Source organism: Tiliqua scincoides, chromosome 3, assembly GCF_035046505.1.
Source record: "Tiliqua scincoides isolate rTilSci1 chromosome 3, rTilSci1.hap2, whole genome shotgun sequence".
NCBI lineage: Eukaryota > Metazoa > Chordata > Lepidosauria > Squamata > Scincidae > Tiliqua > Tiliqua scincoides.
In genome coordinates, this window is record NC_089823.1 from 11300217 (window position 1) to 11316211 (window position 15995).

The 15995-nt window shown below is 44.9% G+C and overlaps 1 protein-coding gene across 6 annotated transcripts in view; it reads right to left on the minus strand.

The window, feature by feature from the left end:
* GRM5 (glutamate metabotropic receptor 5) overlaps positions 1-15995 on the minus strand; it is a 236217-nt gene that overhangs the window by 11374 nt on the left and 208848 nt on the right. For 2 of the 6 annotated variants that reach the window (XM_066619211.1, XM_066619210.1), the window contains exon 8: positions 3416-3511. The exons of 3 other annotated variants lie outside the window; for them this stretch is intronic. In XM_066619211.1, coding sequence (XP_066475308.1) covers positions 3416-3511 — 96 coding nt within the window. The remainder of the gene's footprint in view (positions 1-3415; positions 3512-15995) is intronic. One more of the 6 variants, XM_066619213.1, reaches the window with a different exon arrangement.

Sequence of the window (15995 nt, forward strand, 5' to 3'; positions counted from 1 at the left end):
ATTGATATTTGCAAGTTTTGCTTCTTGTTCTTCAACTGAATTGCTTTTTTGCAGAACAGATCAATCTAGAAGTTAAAAAGAGAAACGACAAAGACGAGAGAGAGCGCACAAATGCTGCATGGCGCACCAGGAGGTTGACAAACAAATAGAAGCTGTCGATCAATCCTAAGCAGACGTGTGCATGAGATCGACCATTGCTGACATTGTTGAAGCCCGACAAGGAAACAAGGTAGAAAAAACAGTGATCAAATCAATAGCCTAAAACAACCCAGAGATCACCATTGAAAACAAGCATCTGACATCCTGAAACATGGAGCATCACTGTTTTTGGAATGGAACCATTGATATAACCTACAATCATCGTTTTGTGGGATGCTTTTTAGCCTGTTTCAGGGATTGGCAAGGTTTTTCTCCATAAACAAACTTACACAAAGAGAATCAACAGCTTAATCCATTACACCTCAGATGACTGACTGCAATTTCTTTAATCATGGGAAAATTCTAGGATTTTGCTTCCAAAACAGACTTTTCCAACAGGTCAGATTTTAAAAATAGCAGTGGAATCATGGGGTAGGAGACACTTCATAATGATGGATCAAGAATGTTTGGTCACAGCTGGGCTATTTGTTTGTTTGGCACAGCTGTGCCCAAGAATGTTTGGGCACAGCAGTGCCCAAAACTGGTGCTTAGTTAAAATGTGAAATTCATTCTCTCTCTCTCAGGGCCCAATCCTATCCAACTTTCCATCACAAGTGCAATAGCAATGCAGCCCTGAAGTAAGGGAAAAAATGTTCCCATACTTTGAGGAGGCCTTTGTGATTGTCTCCCCCCCACAGGACATGGAGCACGGCTCCCATGGACATGGCTGCACCAGCATTGGAAAATTGGATAGGATTGGGCCATAAATGTGTGAAAACATTGCTCCTTTCTACGCAAGTGAAACTATGAGTGAACTTTCTACCCCATCTTTTAAAACATTTGGTATAGATTTGCTGTCGCTGTCAAGGGCTAGGTAATCTTGCTGTGGGGGTTGAATACAGTCTCACACTGTTCTTAAGTGGGGGTTTGGGAACCAAATGGTGGTGGGTATGGGACTTGATCGCTGAATAATTAAATAAATTGTTCACCCCTGGGGGCTGGGGGATAAGAATAGGCCCTCAGTTTGGCTGTACTTGTCGTAAGAGGCGACTAAACAACCACTGGGTAGATGGGACTCGATAGCCTAGGAAGGCAGCTCATCTGAGAGAAGGAAAACTCTGATCCCAAACCTCCACTGCCTTGTGGCTACATCCAGTTATGGAAAAGGCTTCAGGAGTCAACCTCGAGGCAAAATCCGGAGCTGGAGCCCTTGAGGCAGTTCATAGCTGAACACAGTCATGTACTGGCAACTCCTGCGACGCTGCTGGAACCAACCGTATTGGCCTCTGCCTTTCCATTGGACCATTTCAGCGATGTGGAGAGGGGGGATTTGCTGCATGGGTAACAGCCTATCCTCCATATCTACTTTACCCAGGCTTCATGCTCTGGAGAGGACATTCTGTTCCAGAACCACCATTCAGAGTGTGATACCATAGTCTTCTGAGACTGAAGGATGCCAATGAATGTTCGTTAATAATCTAACACCACTATCAATACAGATTGAGGTGCTCTCTTCCTAGCTATCCATATGTAAAGTAAAATCAAGCTATTGACATCTTTTGAAATCATCCTGGTATCTATAGGACTGGTGATAATGATGATTTTGACAGTCTGCTGAAGGGGGTCTGAGGACATACTGGGCAATCTATTGGGGGGTCTGTAATCATAAAAATGTTAAGAACCCCTGGTCTAACAGTATGGTGCCCTTGGCCTACCTAGCACATTCAATCATTCTACATCAGCAGCTCATTTTTAATTGAATTCATTTTTGGAATTAACCAAAGTCTGAAAAGTCATTAACTCATTCCTGTATAAGGCACCATGCAGGCAAACAGCTCCTTTACTCTCTTCTCTCCATGAGAAGAACAAGAGAAGCTTAGGTAAAGCCCTGTTCACAGAACTCATCTGTTATTCTGCTATCTCTAGCAGTTTGTCTGGTAAGTATCCTTTGCCTATTTCTTGGAGTGGCTGAAATGAGTAGGAGCACTTTACCAAAGCCTCTTGCTGTTCACAAAAGGAAGACAGAGTTGAAAACTCACCTCATCCCTGCAACTCTCTCCATGCAAGGGAAAAGCAGTGAGTCGAGTGAGGGAATTCTTTCAGGTTGAGAAATATACTGGGGCCAGTTGGGAAGTTTATCATTTCAGTGGCATAGCTAGAGGGGGTGCAAAGTGCTAAGTTTTGCAGGGAGCCTCACCGTGACATGCAAGGAGCTTTTTCCCTTAGGAGTCAGGCATAAAACGGGAGCCTCCGTTTTGCTCCCACTGCCTGGAATGCTCCTAAGGGGAGGGGAAAGGCCGCTTGCACACCGTGGTGAAGCTCCCTGCAAAACTTAATGCTTTTCCACCCACTCTAGCTACACCACTGTACCATCATGTTTATGGCTGGCAATCGAGCCATGCGGGATTGTTCTATTGCTTGATCATATCTCCACATGAATAGTGCTGTGTCTGATGCTTTGTTTCTTTGAGATAGAGGTCTGAGAATAATCAGGGCAGTCCAGTGGTGATCTCTGGGTTGTTCAGGCATTGCTTCACCTCTCAAAGAGGCATGCATTTTGTAGCGCTAGGATCACTGTCAACTATACATGCCTGGGCATTGTTTCGTAATGCCAAGAGTGCCCTAGGAAGCCTTTGTCCAGTCATCACAATGCATCTCAGGGATGAGAACAGAAGAAAGCCAATGGCATATCTAGACCAATTCACAATCTGCATAGCTGAAGGCTACACATGTTGGGGACTGATGCAGAGCATTCTTTGCCATGGGGAAAAGGCCAAATATATGCCTGGGGAGTTTATCGGCAATCCTCTGTTTGCTGGTGAAATAGCAATGGACAAAGAGGTTCCTGTCGCTGGGAAAAAAAGTCATAGTGAGTGTTATGCCGTGCAGCTTGGGTTGCCAACTTTTCAACTAGCCCCTGCTCCTGCCCTTGAAAAAAAGCAGCTTGATTTGCAAACATTTGGCATTAACACTGACATTCTCCATGCAGCCCAAAGCTTCCCCTGCTGTTGATCAAGCTGCTGTTCGAGGCACAAGAGTAGGCTAGGCTGTTTGCCCCCCGCCTCCCCCAGCCAGCCCCATATCTGTTAGCAACCCTGCTTGCAGGCCTGGGCACACGGAAACCAACAGCATCTGCGCTCCTACGGACGTACGGTATGGGACGCACAGTGATCACACATTGAGGAGTTGAGCAACAGTGTTGCAGGAAGGCTTTGCTGGCCGACAGACATTGCACATGGCCCGGGAGAGGGGTGGCACTCATGCTCATTTTGCTTACCTGCTCATGGTTGCGCGCCCACCATTTCCCATACTCCCTTTGGGAGTGAAACACTCTTTTTCCGACTTGAGCTGGGCCAGCTTCCTGCCTTTGTACCTAACAGATCATGACAACGACAGGAGTGACAAAAACAGAGAGAAGTGATTGTGTGCTTGGGTGGGACCCTCTTGTACAGCAGCTGGGCAGAGGAGGGCGGGGAGCAGCCCATGCACACAGGCTGGCACATCTTCCCAGACATCTCCACAGGCCATTGTGATGGAGCCCATAGCCCTCCAAGTACAGCTTGACCACCCCTTTGTTTTGGGGAAATGGGATGTGGAATAAAGAGTGGTATCTCAGGACACACTTTTGGAATGCCAATGGAAGAGGACCTACAGAGGAAAAGTGGTGGATGTGGGGAATGGCTAAGTGCTGACTCCTCACGCATCACTTGTCTGGCACCTATGGCTCCTTCCTAAACCACACGTGACTCCTAGAAGCAGCCACTGGGGATTGTGACACAAACTGGCATGTGACGTGCAGTTCCATGTGTTGGCCAAGTGCCACGTGTCAGACAAGTTCCATAGGTGCCGGTGACATTCCATTTGCAGCTATTGTACCCTCTTTATTTCTTTTTCAGGTGTGCGCCACTTAAAGATGGGGATACATTCTCCTATCCCTGTTGTTATGCGATTAGGTCAATAAGTGAACATTCAGTCCAATCTATTGCCTTTGCTGTGTAAACAGACACTCCCTGCCAAACACTAGCTGGCTGCACAGGCTACTGCAGATAGATTGCTTTTTCTTTGCAAAACGGCACAACAGCCTCTCTGTTGTGTAAACAGACCCTCTGCTGCAGGCTATGGGAGACATGATTGCCCCATTAAGAGCATCTTCATTGTGCTTTGACCACTGTCATATATGCAGTCTGTCGTAAAGCAGGCGGTTGTTAAGTGGCGCACGACTGTATTTCATAGTCATAGCCACAGAAAAGGCCAGACAGCTACTTTACCATTAGTTAGGTTGTGACTATGTAGATAGTAGCAGGCCATTTTAGAAAAAAACCCTGACCTCAAACTGGCCCCATGTGACAAGAGATGCATGTGCTCATGCGGGGCAAATCTTCAGGCTTCTTCTTGCCCTTTGTGGTTAGTTCTCTCAGTTGCAGTTGGTTTTTTTTAACAAGCCATTCTCGTCCCATGTGATTGAGAGAATTAATTGGGAGCAAGGGGAGGGAACAGGGAACACGCAGCAGAAATGCTTACATCCATGGAGCCGGTTGGGGATCAGTAGTACTCTCTTAACTGGCACAGAAATAATGAGGTTGTAGAATCCTGAGGTGGGAGCATGGACTGTAGCACTTCAGACTGTAGATGAGCACTTTGACTGCAATCCCATGTAAAAGAATTCCTCGCAATTAAAAAAGAAACACTTTGAGAGGTTCTAGCCTAGCCCTTTCCTTGCTGTGCTAGCTTTCTACTTGCAGGGAGTTTTTGCATCCGTAAATGCAATCTCCCACCTGCAATCTGAAGTGGTACAGTTCATTCTATCCTTCAAAATGGTGCAGCCCATTCCACCATCTCATCTTTCTGTATGCATAGAACAGAAATAGTCAAACACGAATATAGATAATCTTCGGCTGAGAATGAAGCTCGTGTTGTAGTTAAAGAGCATCAGTTGGAATGCTCCTGTTGTGCTTTGGGGAGCAAAATTGTGGGTTCTGAGTTGGATAACCATAACCCAGTCATGGAGAGGGAGAAACCAAAGGGCATCCAAGACATTGGCTCAGCAGCCAATAACCCCAGAACGACCAAAACCTGGACTTAGCAGCAAGATACAGACAGATGGCAAGGTGGCATTTGTGTAGTAGCTAGGACAACCAAATAGTAGATCTAATCCATTGTCATCTCCCAAAGCAGTGTTCTGTGCAAAGTTGTGCCAATATTGCAGGTCGTAAGTGAGCACCATGCAGGATAGATAGGTAGATCCATATACGTACTAAGGCAAGTCGATTCCTATAATGAATGAAAAGCGGAAGTGCTTGAGCTGCAGTTGAAACCACTGAAAGATACAAAGGAAGTCAAACTGGATCACGTGAGTCCTCCCCTGATATGGCGCATGTCACTCGGAAAGGGAAGGAACCGAAGGTCTCCATGACCTTTGGCAACACCCACAAAGGGCCCTGCAGAAACTGAATCCAATTGTCATAAACTAAGCAAGAATGTCCTTCATTCAGGGTGACCAGATACAATGCAGGACAGAGTGCCTCTCCCTTTAACTAGTGCATAGAAGAGGAAATGTTGGCCAGTGCAGCTCAACATGGAAGGGTTTTTAAAGCTGCACCTGCTAAAATTTCCTCTTCTATGCAATGGTTAAAGGGACAAGCACTCTGTCCTCCATTGTATCTGGTCACCTTGCCTTCATTAGATGAAGCACCCATTCCCAACCACAGTTCCCAGGATTCTTTGGGGGGAGGGGATAAGCCACGACTGTTAAACCAGAATAAGCATGCAGTATAGATATACTGTACTTCCAGTCAAGAGGATAAGCTGCAGTTAACCTGGGACAATCACAGCAATCACCTCCATATACAACAACCGAGTAAATTGTAGCTTTTAAAACATACTTCAGGTGCAGTTCTCAAAGCCCATGTGGCTCTGCCAGTACATCTGATGCATGAGAACCAGTACACTCTTCTATCTTTATAAGTACTCTCACCATACAGATGTTCACTTATCCACACTACACATTTTAAGGCCATCCCTCTTTATCCATAATAAGATAAAGGTATATGGTTTGATATAAAATCGGGGGTGGGCACCAAGTCTTTTGCAAAGACAAGGTCTACCTCCCATTTTACCTAATGGGTACACTCCCCCCCCCCACTTTGAGCTCTGGAATCAGAGGATGAATTTGCTGCATGTGTCTAAGAATGAGTTCCAGGAGGTTGCATTAAATTCTGGATTTCTTTCCCTGGCAGGATAGAGGTCCAGAAGTGCTCTCTCTCTTGGTTGTGCCCCTGTGGGCTTTAGGGGAAGTGCACTTCAGACCCTTGAAGGACCAAGCACGGCTGGGGAAGAGGCACCCCCCCTGTGAGATATAGTGCCTGATGGGTAATGCAGTCTCCTGCTTTCAAGGCACATGCATCACATGCCCTCTTTTACAATGCAGTGGTGTAGCAAATGATCATATAGCCTGGTGCCAAACTCAAAATGATGTCCCGGAAGTGACGTCACACCCAGGTTTTTAAAAAAGTGAAAATGGGCGGGGGGAATTCCTCCCCCCAGCAGCTCACTGTCCACTTGCTCTGCCACCTACCCCCAGACTCCCCCCACATATTAACACCTTATATTAACACCTGCTGTATCATAATAACACCTAATTGAGTCTCAGAACAATCAGCCTCATTGGTCAGTTTTGAGTTGAAAAAATTCACTTTTTGTTACATAATGCAGTTGTGTTTTTATTTTCTGGTTATTTGGCTATGACTTTTGATAGAATAGATATTTTGACATGGTTTGTTTCATTGCTTTCTGCATTAAATTCCACACTGAATGATATATAATATGATGGTATTATTCAAAAATACCAAGGTTTTCACAATTCTGATCACTAGCGTTAAGCTCAGGTTGTTGCCCCCCTAAAGCTTGTTGCCCGATGAAATTGCTACCCCATGCACCCTCTTAGCTACACCACATTTACAATGCATCTGCTTCTATGCAGTGTTTCTACAAGTTATTGTGAAAATGGGTTCTGAAGAACAGAAGAAGACAAAAAATTCACGGGAAAAGTGGAAAAACAGGGGACGCAAAAGAGAATTGTTCATAGTTCGTAATTAAAGCTTGAGGTGCTAAACCCCGTAATGTGGTGCTAGAACTTTTGAAACATTTTTGTTGACTTTTAACACATTAATGATGCCATCTAATATTGTTATTAAATGCTATCTATTATATTTTTCTGTCACACAACTTTTTCTTTATGCTGCTAGGCATTTAGGATGATTTTGAGGTAAACTTGGAATGGCTTTGGAAAAAATTAGAATTTTCCCCACTGAAGTTAATGGAACAATTGTTATCCAGTTTTTCACTCAAAGGTCTGTTTTCAGGGCTAGACTAGGTATGTATATAGGTGAATATCATTGCTGGAAGGAGGGATTGTCAAGGACAGACAGAAGAAAGTTGCACTATGATAAAGGCAATGGAACTGCTTCTTGAATGAGGCTTCTTCCTTATCATGGGACCTTGAATGTGGGGAGTCCCATCTAGTTTGGGAATGGGAATTGTCACTCTAAAAGTGGCAAAAATTCACTCTTTTAGATGGTAATGTCTTTGTGATCGGGACTTGTCTGTTTTGCGCATCTAAAGAGCGCCTCAGAGAATGCATGGTGGGTGGGTAAGAGCTCACATATAGATCACATAGGACATGTAATTCAGTGGCATAGCTAGAGGGGGTGCAAAGCACTAAGTTTTGCAGGGAGCCACACCATGGCAAGTGGCCCCCTCCCCCTCCCCTTTGGAGCCATTCCAGGTGGTGGAAGCAAAATGGAGGCATTTGACTCTGTTTTGATTACACTGAAGGGGAGAGGGAGGGGCTGCTTGCATGCCATGGTGAGGCTCCCTGCAAAACTTAGTGCTTTGCACCCCATCTAGCTACTCCACTGATGTAATATGGATGCTAAGATTGACAGCACATATAAATATGTGGCTTTGCCACAAGAATATGATGGTGTTCATTCACTGAACCCTGGCAGCAATATGTTCCCCAGTGAAGTATGGCCGTGGATAGCAAAGATCAGTGAGTCTAGCGAGTAATAACCGCTTCGTAAAACAGTGGCACAGAACTGGTACATTTCCATGGCGGCAATTAGATGTCCAAGATAAGTTTTAATCAAGGCATATTGTAACCCATCTTGTGTCGATAAGCTAAGGCGGACTATCCATCTAAATAGGCGACAAACAAGTTCATCAAGAGCTCTCATTTAGCAACATTATTTAGGCTTAAAACACACACAACAGTAATATAAGAAGAGAGGCAAGTCTCAAACTGGAACTGAACTATTTAAGTGCATTCCAGTAGCAGAATAACAATCATATTTCAATTTAAAATTTCTCCCCCCAGGCAAGAAATTCAGATGCTCTTTTCTCTTCAAAGCCAACTCTCTTAGGAGTCTTTCCCTGAGACCATTTCTTTGATAAGCATCCCAAAGGCACAGCTACACTACCGGCATATAGGTTACATATTTGTCTGTTGTCTGTTGCCAACCTTCAGTCTCGAAAGACTATGGTATCGCGCTCTGAATGTTGGTTCTGGAACAGTGTCTAGTGTGGCTGAAAAGGCCGATTCGGGAGTGACAATCCCTTCCACACCGGGAGCAAGTGCAGTTTGTCCCTGGTCTGTCTCCCTGGCTATGGGCCTTCCTTCTTTGCCTCAGACTGTTGGCCAAGTGTCTCTTCAAACTGGGAGAGGCCATGCTGCACATCCTGCCTCCAAGCAGGCCGCTCAAAGGCCAGGGTTTCCCACCTGTTGAGGTCCACTCCTAAGGCCTTCAGATCCCTCTTGTCCTTGTATCGCAGCTGTGGTCTACCTGTAGGGCGCTTTCCTTGCACGGGTTCACCATAGAGGAGATCCTTTGGGATCCGGCCATCGTCCATTCTCACAACATGACCGAGCCAACGCAGGCGTCTCTGTTTCAGCAGTGCGTACATGCTAGGGATTCCAGCTCGTTCCAGGACTGTGTTGTTTGGAACTTTGTCCTGTGATGCCGTGAATGCGTCGGAGGCAGCGCATGTGGAAAGCATTCAGTTTCCTCTCCTGTTGTGAGCAAAGAGTCCATGACTCGCTGCAGTACAGAAGTGTACTCAGGACACAAGCTCTGTAGACCTGGATCTTGGTATGTTCTGTCAGCTTCTTGTCGAACCAGACTCTTTGTGAGTCTGGAAAACGGGGTAGCTGCTTTACCAATGCGCTTGTTTAGCTCGATATCAAGAGAAAGAGTGTTGGAGATTGTATATTTGTGTACTTGTCAATTTATGTACAATTGTGTAGCTGCTTTACCGATGCGCTTGTTTAGCTCGATATCAAGAGAAAGAGTGTCGGAGATTGAATATTTGTGTACTTGTCAATATCCCCTACTGCAAAGAATCCTGAGACTTGCAGTTTGGTCATTGAGAATTCAGAGGGGAATTACTAGCCCTTCTTCTTCTATAGTCCTCAGGGCACTCTGGAGAGAGAGTGAGATGGCTGAACTGGTGATGTCTGCCCCAAAGGAATAATCTGGGGTGACACCAGGGTTAGGAATCTGTTCAGATTGGGCTGTAATGATCTTTTCCAAGATAATGTTTCCATCAGTAGCATAGGGTCCTTCTGACTTTTAGCTTGGAATATCCTCAAATCTTATTAGCTCATTGGGATTTAAATATGCTGGTTAACTGATTTGCTTATTCTGCCCTTGATCTGTTTCTGGAAATCTTTGTAAATAAACAGAAAATAGTTTTCATATTATACGGCAACGATGCGCTCCTTTTTTCTGAACCCCACAGCATATGAGAAAGAGCTGGAAATTATGATATAAAGTCAGCAACCCTTGGATTTTTAATTAGGCATTGCATAAGCCCCATAACTTTGTAGAGTCATTTTTCAAAGATGTGTGAAAAATAACTGGAGCCTGCACACCATGCGCCACGCGCACACGCATGTGTAAAGGTCATTTAATTTTCAAGCATATGGAGCTGAATTTTATCTTTCACAACACATTTATATACTGAGACCACAATAATATTGAATGTTCATATTTGGAAACCAAGACGCCACATTTGACAACAATGGGATGACCGTGGATTGCAACAGAAAGAAATATTTTGGACTACGTGAAAATTCTGCTTGATTTCTCGGACAGAAATAAATAATGGCATGTTGTCTGATCTCGGAAGCTAAGCAGGGTCAGGCCTGGTTAGTACTTGGATGGGAGACCTGGATGGGAGACCAAGATGGTTAGACTTGGATGGGAGTACTTGGATGGGAATACCGGGTGCTGTAGGCTTATACCATAGTCTTTCCAGACTGAAGATTGCCAACCAGGTTATTGGGGGGGGGGCACCATCCCCATCCATTTCCACAAGTGAGGGCAGGAATCACTCTGATTATGCTCCATGACACTGCTGTATCTTTCACTTGATCTCGTCATGAAACAATCCAGAAAAGGGAATGTCTTAATTAATCTGTGGAACCCCTTGCCATAGGATGATAGTGATGGCATCTGGCCTAGATGCCTTTAAAAGGGGATTGGACAGATTTCTGGAGGAAAATTCCATCACAAGTTACAAGCCATGATGGGTCTGTGCAACCTCCTGGTTTTAGAGGTAGGCTACCTCAGAATGCCAGGTGCATCGTATGAACAGCCCCACTGGATCAGGCCATAGGCCCATCAAGTCCAGCTTCCTGTATCTCACAGTGGCCCACCAATGCTGCAAGGGAGCACACAAGACAACAAAAGACCTGCATCCTGGTTCAACGGAGTGGGAATAGGATGCAGGTTTCTTGTTGTCTTGTGTGCACCCTGAATCATCTGGTGGGCCACTGTGAGATACAGGAAGCTGGACTAGATGGGCCTTTGGCCTGAGGCAGTGCTCACTCTAAAGCTCTGGGGAAAATATGACTTCTACCGGCAACCACAAGCATGATTGCTGCAGCTGGTAAGTTCAGGCCACACTTCATCTGTTTGTATCCTTCCCCTCAAAATCACCAACAAGCCCCCTAATGTTTCACCCTACTAATTTGGTGGGGGAGAGGGGCGGTGGCCAGATTTTCAATGGTTTCCGCAGAGACAGAAAAATATATTTCCTCCCTAGTCTGTAATACGGATTTTAAAAAAATAGAGAGATTGCTGGAATGATGCCGTTTCAATAGACTTGGTTTAAAGCCAAGTTTACCATTCAATTATTTAGCCATTTAGCTGCATTCAGGGGAATAACCTTTCCCCCCCCCCAAAAAAAAATAGTTATTATATAAATAGACAGTTGCATGTAATTGCATTCGCAGCCTTACATGAGCTGGAATGAATTTTCATGGCGTGGCAACCTACAGACATTTAGAGGTCTGTCTGGATACTGGATAAGACTAGATTGACATGTTCTCTTGTTTATCTTCTTCTAACAGGGATGCTTCAGAAGAGATAATTCGTAAGTCCTATTCACGAAAGAACAGTACATACAGTGACCTAGCCTGACACTTTGTGCCCTGATCTGAATACGTCACCCCCAAAACACATTGTTTATGGAAAACACATAAGACGAGTTTGATAGGGTGGTGTTACTAAAAATGGAGCTAGTTCAGATGGCATATCAGACAATTTTCTTTTTTAAATACATATTTATGTACTTGTTCACCAGTGGCACCCATGCTTTGTGTTCCCAATACAATCCCTGGGTTAAAGCATGTCTGGGTCAAAGAAGATGGGATGATAAATGCATCCTTGCCTTTCTGTCTGTCATTTTTGTTTTGTTTTGTTTTTTGTTTTAATGGTAGCTATGGACAGTCCCAATTCAGATTGGAACTGTGGTGCAGAGGACAAGAGGTACCAGGTTGTAGTTCCTACTCTGTGTTGGCATCCTTCAGTCTCGGAAGACTATGGTGTCACGCTCTGAATGGTGGTTCTGGAACAGAGTGTCCTCTCCAGTGCGCAAAGCCTGGGTAAAGTAGGTATGGAGGATAGGCTGTTACCCATGCAGCAAATCCCCCCTCTCCACATCGCTGAAATGGTCCAATGGAAAGGCATAGGCCAATACAGTTGGTTCCAGCGGCGTCGCAGGAGTTGCCAGAACGTGACTGTGTTCAGCCATGAACTGCCTCAGGGACTCCGGCTCCTGATTTTGCCTCAAGGATGACTCCTGAAGCCTTTTCCATAACTGGATGTAGCCACAAGGCAGTGGAGGTTTGGGATCAGAGTTTTCCTTCTCTCAGATGAGCTGCCTTCCCAGGCTAACGAGTCCCATCTACCCAGTGGCTGTTTAGTCACCTCTTACGACAAGTACAGCCAAAATGAGGGCCTATTCTTATCCCCAGCCCCCAGGGGAACCCCCAGAGTTCCTACTCTATGAGCAGAAAAATCACAAGATGTGATTCTTCTGAGTATGGAAGGCAACTCAAGCAGGTTCCTCCTTCAGTTTTAGCACTCAAGTAGACCATTCATGAGACTTGGCACGAGCAGTTGGCATCATCCAACAGATTGGCTAGGGTCCTACTGGCTCAGCTCAGTCTCTGTACCAGCTCAGCAGGTCGGCTGTGAGTCCCCTACCGGAGAACAAGTCCCAGCAGTTTCCTGATCATCCCAACCACTAATTCAGATCTGTAAAATGGAACTCTGTGTGCGATCATAAATGGAAATATTTTGGGTTCTGTTCTATGCCTACAATCATAAGAACACAAGAAGAGCCCTGTTGGATCAGGCCAAAGGCCCATCTAGTCCAGCTTCCTGTATCTCACAGTGGCCCACCAGATGCCCACAACAAGATACCTGCATCCCATTGCCGCTCCCGCCTCTCCCTCGCATGTGGCATTCTTGAGTAGCCGACTTCTAAAACCAGGAGGTTGCATGTACCCATCATGGCTTAAAATGTATATATCCATCATTATCATCACGGCATCATGCATGGTCTGGTCTAGAGGGTAGAGCCTCCGTCTGCCTGAAGATAACATCCACAAAGTCGCCAATTCGAGGCCACCGGCACCGTGCGACCTTGAAGCAACTGATAAGCTGAAGCCGAGCCATTCCATCTGCTCTGAGCGTGGGAGGATGGAGGCCAGAATGTGAAGCCAGATCGGAACAAAACACCTTGAATGTAGTGGTTCTTGAAAGGAAGAACCTTCTTTCAAATTGTAAAAATCCCTATTTAATAAGGAATTTAAATAAAAAAAGCCTGCCTATGTAAACTGCCTTGAATAAAGTCTTGAATAAAGACCAAGAAAGGTGGTATATAAATACCTGTTATTGTTATTGTTATATGTACCCATCACGGCTTTGCATCGAGCAAAGAGCCAGTCATTTCAGTAGGCGAAAACAAACTTAATTCTATGTAGGCCTGTGGCTAATCTTTTAAAAGGAAAACTTTAGTAAAAATATCCATGCCTGGATTATTTTGAGCATAAGGCTATAGATATCTTTATTGTTGTTCTTTCCAACAGGAACGCCATGTGAAAACTCTCTTTCTTCCCGTTTATTTCTATAACTAAGCTACTGCAACATATCATTATGGTGCAATATCAATCTGAGCTACTAAACCAGATTTTCCCTGTTCAGATTTTTATCTTGGCCATAAACTTCCTAGGAGACCTTAGGCATCTTTCAGCACAAGCCTATGCCTGCCTACTCAGAAGTAATTTCCATTGTGTTCAATGGGGTGTCTTGCCACAGCTCCTCCCCACTGGGCCTTGTGCCCACTTAAGGCTGATTAGTGTCCCTTGTTAGACTCACAAGTGCAGCAAGCAAAAGTCAGAGTCCAGTTCCAGTCCACAGATTCCAAGTAAACCAGTCCAATCAATGAGAGTTGCCAAATCAGAGTCCAGAGCCAATAAGCCGAGTTACAGTCTGAGGCCAGGTTCCAGGTAGTGAGTCAAATCAGTCAGAGTATCCAAGTCAAAGTCCAAAAGTCAATATGCCAAGTCAGTCTCCCCCTCCAACCTGCACTCCTCCTACAACCCACACCACTAGTTCCTCCAGGTGCAGTTTATATGCTCCCAGGTTCACTTTAGCCTCTAGTGGCTGCAGCTGTGCAGCACACCTCCAGCTACCATCTGGGCTTTAACCCTGCGTTTACTTAGAGCAAGGGGCACTGTGGACACCACACTCTATCCCCTCGGTAATATCTTCCGCAATTCCAATACATGGGGCATACTCTGAAGAAGTGTGCATAACATTCATATTTTCCTTGGAGGAAGCCCTACTAGACACTTCTGAGCAGATATGCTATTAGTCTCTTACATCTCCCTCTGCAAAATAGGGATAATATTACTCAACCTATCTTTCAGGGTTCTTGCAATGTACTGGATAAATGCTAATATTTTGTAGACATTTCTGACTATGGATCTGAAATAACACTCTCCATTCTTACAGCCAAGGAATGGTTTAATAAGAATGCTCCCCTAAGAGGACAGTAGCACTGCTTGCCAATTAAATTCAATTTTTTTATTTTTAAATTCCATTGTAATCATAATGTACAAGAAGTTCAAAATCATGATACGATGGAGCATTTTTTAAAAGAGCATTTCATCAAAATCATTCAGATTAATATCCTTGACAGAGTTTCACAAATACATCCCAGCTATTCCTTCACAACCCTTAAAAATTTAATTAATCATATTATCAAACACGTCTAGAGAGGTAACTGAAATAAATTATCTACAAAGAATGAATGAGTTGGGCCATCGAGAGCCCAATCCTATGCCTGTATACTCAGAAGTAAGTTCCATTAGAGTCAATGGAGCTTTATCCCAGGAAAGTGTGAATAAGATTGAAGCCCTAGCAACCTGCAAAATCCCACACATTTTTGTAGGGCAACTTGCTGGGAAATTTGCAAAGCTTCAAAGGAAGGAACATCAGTCAGAGTTCAGCCCATGCACTACAATGCAATCATCCAAAAAGAAAGTTCTAACACAGAAGGAAGATCAATGCCCTGAGCCAGCTCAAGTCATGTGCAACCAGTCATGTGTAACAACTAGTGGCTTGGATAGGGATGTAAATCCCTAGATGATACAGTTAGGCAATGGGTGATCATTTCAGTAAAAAAGAAAATAAATTCTCCTTAATTGGGGGAATAGCTGGGGGGGGACTGTAAGTACTCAGCTGCAACGCACTGTGTAAGTGGGCCCTCCCACTCATTGTTGGAGCCATTCCAGGAAGCAACAGCAATGCACAGGTGCTTGTTAAATTTAACAACATCTTCTGTGTGTTGCTGTGCTGACCGGAATGGCTCTGCCAGTGAGTGGGAGGGGCAGCTTACATGGCACATTACAGCACCTGCAGTACTTACTGTTTTGCCCCACCCCAGCTATGCTACTGATTGAATTTCAGGGTTTCTCTGCAGGAGAAACATCTGATAATTTTCAAGAGAAGCCAAACAACTTTCTGTAAGACAAGTAAAATTTCTCAGGGAGTTTCTATTTTGTAATGGAGGCGGTCTGATAACACAGAACTAGGGCTCCTGCATTGCAAGCAGAATAAATTCAGTTCCTGGCTCTTGTACTAGGTTCTTGCACAAGGTTCTTGTACTAGGGCAGTGGCTACCAAGCTGTGAGGCGCAGCTCCGGGGTGGCATGGTGAATTCCCTGGGGTGTTGTGGGACATTTGCCACTCCCTGGAGCCGCTTGGGATGAGGAACATGAAAACTGTGGAGTGACCAAAAAATGGTGGTAAGAGGTGGGCAGAGCTCTGTGAACACTGTTGTCAGTGCTTGTAGCATCTGCCTGACAATCCACCCTGTTTTTCGGTCGCTCTGTAGTCTCAATCCCAGAAGTAATGATGACATTATGACATCATCATGGCATCATCATCACTTACGGGTCTGGAGCTCTGCATCAGCAGCAGTAAGGGTGGCGTGCAGCAAAAGTC